Source organism: Microtus ochrogaster, linkage group LG8 (assembly GCF_000317375.1).
Source record: "Microtus ochrogaster isolate Prairie Vole_2 linkage group LG8, MicOch1.0, whole genome shotgun sequence".
NCBI lineage: Eukaryota > Metazoa > Chordata > Mammalia > Rodentia > Cricetidae > Microtus > Microtus ochrogaster.
In genome coordinates, this window is record NC_022033.1 from 22,713,559 (window position 1) to 22,718,413 (window position 4,855).

The 4,855-nt window shown below is 48.1% G+C and overlaps 1 protein-coding gene across 3 annotated transcripts in view; it reads left to right on the forward strand.

Moving 5' to 3' along the window:
• Nucleotides 1-345: 345 nt before the first annotated feature.
• The window catches only part of Ggt7 (gamma-glutamyltransferase 7), a 27,623-nt gene continuing 23,113 nt past the window's right edge, over nucleotides 346-4,855 (forward strand). For 2 of the 3 annotated variants that reach the window (XM_013352212.2, XM_005363079.2), the window contains exon 1: nucleotides 347-565. In XM_013352212.2, the coding sequence (XP_013207666.1) occupies nucleotides 397-565 (169 nt within the window). In that variant the 5' untranslated portion in view covers nucleotides 347-396. Of the gene's footprint in view, nucleotides 566-4,855 lie in introns of all 3 variants that reach the window. The other variant, XM_026787171.1, reaches the window with a different exon arrangement.

The window sequence follows — 4,855 nt, forward strand, 5'->3', positions numbered from 1 at the left end:
TTGGGTCCAAGAAAGAGAGTAGATCAGAAAAAAAGATCTGGAGTCAAAGTGGAGTTTGCGATCAGAAGTCAGTCTGTGGTCCTAGGAGCGTATAGGATCTGAGCGGGACTCAGACTGGAAGAAGGAAAGACCAGGGACTGCATGAGGAGCCCAGAGTAGCATCCTCTTTCCGGCAACCTTCCGCTGCCCTCCGGGCTCCCGTCCTCCTGCACCAGCGAGCAGCCTGCTAGCAGGAGACTTTAAACAGGCGGGGGCGAGTCAGACCAGGACACTGTTGAGGGTGGGGGCGCCCCCTCCCGGCTGTCCAGGAGCTCAGACCCCGCCCTCCGCCCTCGCACACCCCCCCTTCCACTGCCACTTCCGGCAGGCGCTGCACTGCTGGGGGTTAGGGCGAGGATGGCGGCAGAGAACGAGGCTAGCCAGGAGAGTGCCCTAGGCGCCTACTCACCGGTGGACTACATGAGCATCACCAGCTTCCCGCGGCTGCCCGAGGACGAGCCAGCGCCTGCGGCCCCACTGAGGGGCCGCAAGGACGAGGACGCCTTCCTGGGAGACCCGGATACCGGTGAGGCCCTCTGGCCCTATCCCTACCCCGCCTTGGTGGTGGTGGTGGTCCTCTGTCCTCCTTCTTCTATTCTGGGCATCCACTTTCAGTCTCCCACCTCCTTCATTCATCCTTTCATCCTGGACCTCTTCCCTTCTCCCTCAGCTCTGTTAACTGTGTGGTGGGGAAAAGGGTGTTTTTTGCCTTAGAGGCGTAGGATGCGACAAGGGAGCGGGATGCAAGGACCGCAGTAGGAGGGATTATGATTGCCTGCTAGGAAGAATTTATTGAGAAGGAAGGAATGCTGGAGGGGAGAGCCTAAAGAACGTCTGTGATCACCTAGTAAAGGCTTCTCTTTAGTCACAGAAGCCAGGATAGAAGAAACCAAGTCAGAGGCTGAGCAGGAGGGATGGATGGGGTCTAGATCTTTGGGCGAACTTCACCACAGCCAGGGATTATGGGGAAGCAGTGAGTCTGGAGAAGAGCTGAGACTCTATCTCCTCATGTCCAGAGATGAGTAAAGAAAATATGATTTCCTTCTGTCTGAGAATTCTGGGTATTGGGAGACAGGGGGATGGACTGCATGACCTCTCAAAGCCCTTGGGGACTACAGCGCCTTTGCTGTTTTGTGGATCACTCTATCCTTTCCAGAGATGTGGGTCTGGCCTGGATGTTAGCCGGGTTAGTAGGAGCTTCTGGTCAGCAGCAAGATTTGTTCCCCGCGAAGCAGTCTCCAGATTTTACTGTGTTCTCAACCCTCTGCAGAAACTGAAGGAGATGGGGGTGGGGGGAGGAAGCAGGGTTTGAGAAAGAGCTGAGGGCCAAGAGCTCTCACTGTTCCTTCCCCAGTTCTGTCTCTCCTATCCATGTGGCTCAGCTCTGTACTCCCTCTGTTCTTTATCCTGCACCCCTCTGACCTCTTTCCCTCAACGTCACTTCCTGGCATTAGAGCATCCTTCTGCCTCGCTCTCTGTCTCCCTCCGGGTGCCTGCTCTTGAGCTTCATCCCTTTCTGTACTGGAAGATGCTGCTTCTCTGACCCAGCTCTTTGTAGTCTGACTCTCCTGGCCCGGCAGCTGGCAGTTCTCTTCCATTTTTTGGTCATATGGTTCTGACCAGCAGGTTCCATCAACCTGACTAGATCACACTTTTTACCTATGATGGGATGTGCTGACTTAAGGTCCTCCAATATCAAACATGCACATTAAAACTAATTTTCTTGGGGGATTAGTTTTGGTGGTAGAAGGAAGAATGTGCTGGTGGAACCAGCCATCTGGTCAACCCAGGTTTTCTATTCAGAGATTTGAATAGTGCAGTCCTAATTCACTATATTATAGTAGGTATGCCTACCCTGTACTGGGCCTTAGTTTTCTCTTTCAACAAAGAATGCCCATCTGTCCTAAATAACAGATTGGATCCTCTGATCTGTTGTTTCCAGCTTCCTTGTTAAAGTTATTGCTTTATAAAAGCCTACGGTTATTTGTGTGGGCAGTGAGGTGATTTCTGCATGCCTGTAAGTCCTCTAAGGGCAGGAATCATGGCTTTTTTTAAATTCATTATCCTTTCTTTAGCATCCAGCAAAGTGTTGGGTACTCAATAAATAATTGTTGAATGAAGAGATGAAAGAAACAATCCCAGGATGAAATAATGACAGGAAATGGAGTTCCTAAACCTCAAGAATGCCTTAGGGGAGTTCAGTATAGGCTGTGTCCTGGTGTGCATGGCAATTCAACCGAGAGGGGTTGGGAGTATAACACTTGTCTAGAAATTCAGCCTAGACCCTGGTTACCTGAGCTCCTGGAAACTTAAACCTTATCCCATGGGTGTACACCAAGGTTCCCAGGGTCTTGCCTTAGAGTGCCTTGCCATCATAACAATATAAGCATTTAGATGCCATGTCACTTAGGCCTGTTTCCAAGTCCCAAGAATCCTTTGGTCCAGCCAGACCAGCTTGTTGGCTAATATGACCTTCTATAGTCTCAACCTAGTAGTGCCACCTAGTGGCAGTCTCGTCTTCTTAGCCAAAACCTGAGTTAGTGCCTATAGCCTGGCACTCTCCAACATCAAGAGCCAGGCATCCCAAGGAGGCCCCAGAGAAAAGAGAGCTAGACAGTGACCACCTCCAGGTTAGGAAATGCCTGTGTGCCCTTTCTTTCACCTGGAAGCCACATGGGCCTTCCTCTCCTAGGCCTTAGCCTCACGCGTCTTGCGGATACGCAACCTTGAACACTCTACGCCGACGTCGGCAAGTCCTCACCACACATTTCCTTTTTGTCCAGTGCCACTATCAGTGAGTGACACTGGCTGAAGGGCAGTGTCCAAAGTGGAAGCCTAGAAGCCACCTTCGGATTTATCCCTCTTTTCTTCTCACTTTCAAAATGTGACCTGGTTTTCTATGTCCTCCCTCCTAAGAGATGCCTGAATTCCATCTGACCACCATGCCCTCAGCACTCTAGGCTAAGCTACTAATCTGTTATACCCATGTGACTCCTGAGTTCTCAGCTGTTCTTGCTGCTGCCCTCACCCCAAATCCACTCACCATTCTGCATTTCTGGTCATGTCACTCCCAAGTTCAGAAATCTCCCTTAAGAGAGTTCGGGTGCAGACTAGGCTACCTAAGGGATTCAAGTCCAGCCTAGGTTGTATTATAATCTGTTAAAATAAATAGAGGAGAAAGAAAATTAAATATTTTGACCAGCTACCTTCAAACAGCAGCTCCTTGTGCTTCACAAATTCAGGGTTATCAAAACTAAGCCCACCTTTCTCCTAAAACATACTGGGTTATTGTTTGCTTAATTGGTAGGTTTTTTTGGGGGGGGGTGTTTTGTTTTGTTTGTTGGGGTTTTGAGACTGAGTTCTTACTCTGTAGCTCAGGTTAGATTGGAACTTACTATGTAAATAGGGCTGTTCTGGAACTTACTATTGTAACCTACACTGGCCCCAAACTTGTGGCAACCCGTATGCTTCAGTCTCCTGAGTTCTGGGACTGCACATTTAAACCCCAATGCCTGTCTCTAATAAACTTCTTTCTTCTTGTCTAAACCAATCTTTCCCCAGCATGTTTTTCTTAGTGGGATTATTGCCCTACCAGATACACAGGACACATATCATGTACTCAAGAAACCATTCTTCCTATTTTTGATATTTTTTCCCTCGGTATATAATTTTGCTGAATAGATGAGCAACTTGATATGCTGGTTGAATAATCTAAAATAGATCAAGTTGTGGTGGGGCCATATTATCTTCATCTTAAGTCATTTTATCTCATTGGAGAAAACAAATGAAAAGGCAGGTACCTGAAAATAATAACTAAAACTAGCCGGTAAGGTTGAATTTTTGTTTATTTGTGCTTTGTTTTTGAAACAAGTCCTCATGTATCCCAGGCAAGTTTTGATCTCTGATACTTCTGCCCCTACTTCCTCATATGGGGATCACAGATGTGTGTCGCCACAGTCACCTAGTTCATTAGGTTGGCTTTGGGGGTTGGAAATAGCTGCCAGTAACACATGGGACAGTAAAAAGGAGGCACACTGTCCCCACTCTCCCACTTACTCGCGTGGTGGTCTTAGACAGGTGGTCCCACTTAGCTTCGCGTTCTTCATCTGTAAAGTGAGCAAAGTGGAGCCAAGCTCGTGAAGTCATGAAAATACTTCAATGAGGAAAGATACGCAAAAAAACCTAGCGTATCATCGGCACCAATAAATAAGAGTCTTGCTGGAGGGCGGGGTCAGCTCGATGGGTAAAGCCTTTGTTGCCCAAGTGCGGAGCTTAGCTCAGGTCTCCGGAACCCATGGAAACAGCAGAGCATGACAGGACACACTTGTATTTCCAGTGCTTCCACAGTGAGGCGGGAGTTGGAGGCAGGAGCCCAGAGCCACAGGGGCCAGCTAGCCTCTGTATACAGCCACTCACAAGAGTCTGTTTCAGGCAAAATGGAGGAGCAGGACAAGTACCCAAGGCTGTCCTCTAACTCCTATATGCTCAAAGACACATACAAGAACATATATGTATGTGCACACACATCAGAGACACGTACATCACACACACATACATATACCTCATACAACAGGTAAATAAAAATTCAAAGCCCCTTCTTGCCCTTCTTTGATAGTTCTATGGGGCCAGGAGGGTTTTCTAGCCACAAAGGATATTTAACAACTGCTTAATGAATTATGGTTTACAACCTGCTAGTGCTGATGTTGTAGTTTAGACACGAGCACGATTAACTAAGGGAGACCCCAGGAAGACAAACTTTTTATCATTATGTATGTGGGGTTTTTGCCTGCTTATCTGTGCACGACATGCATGAAGT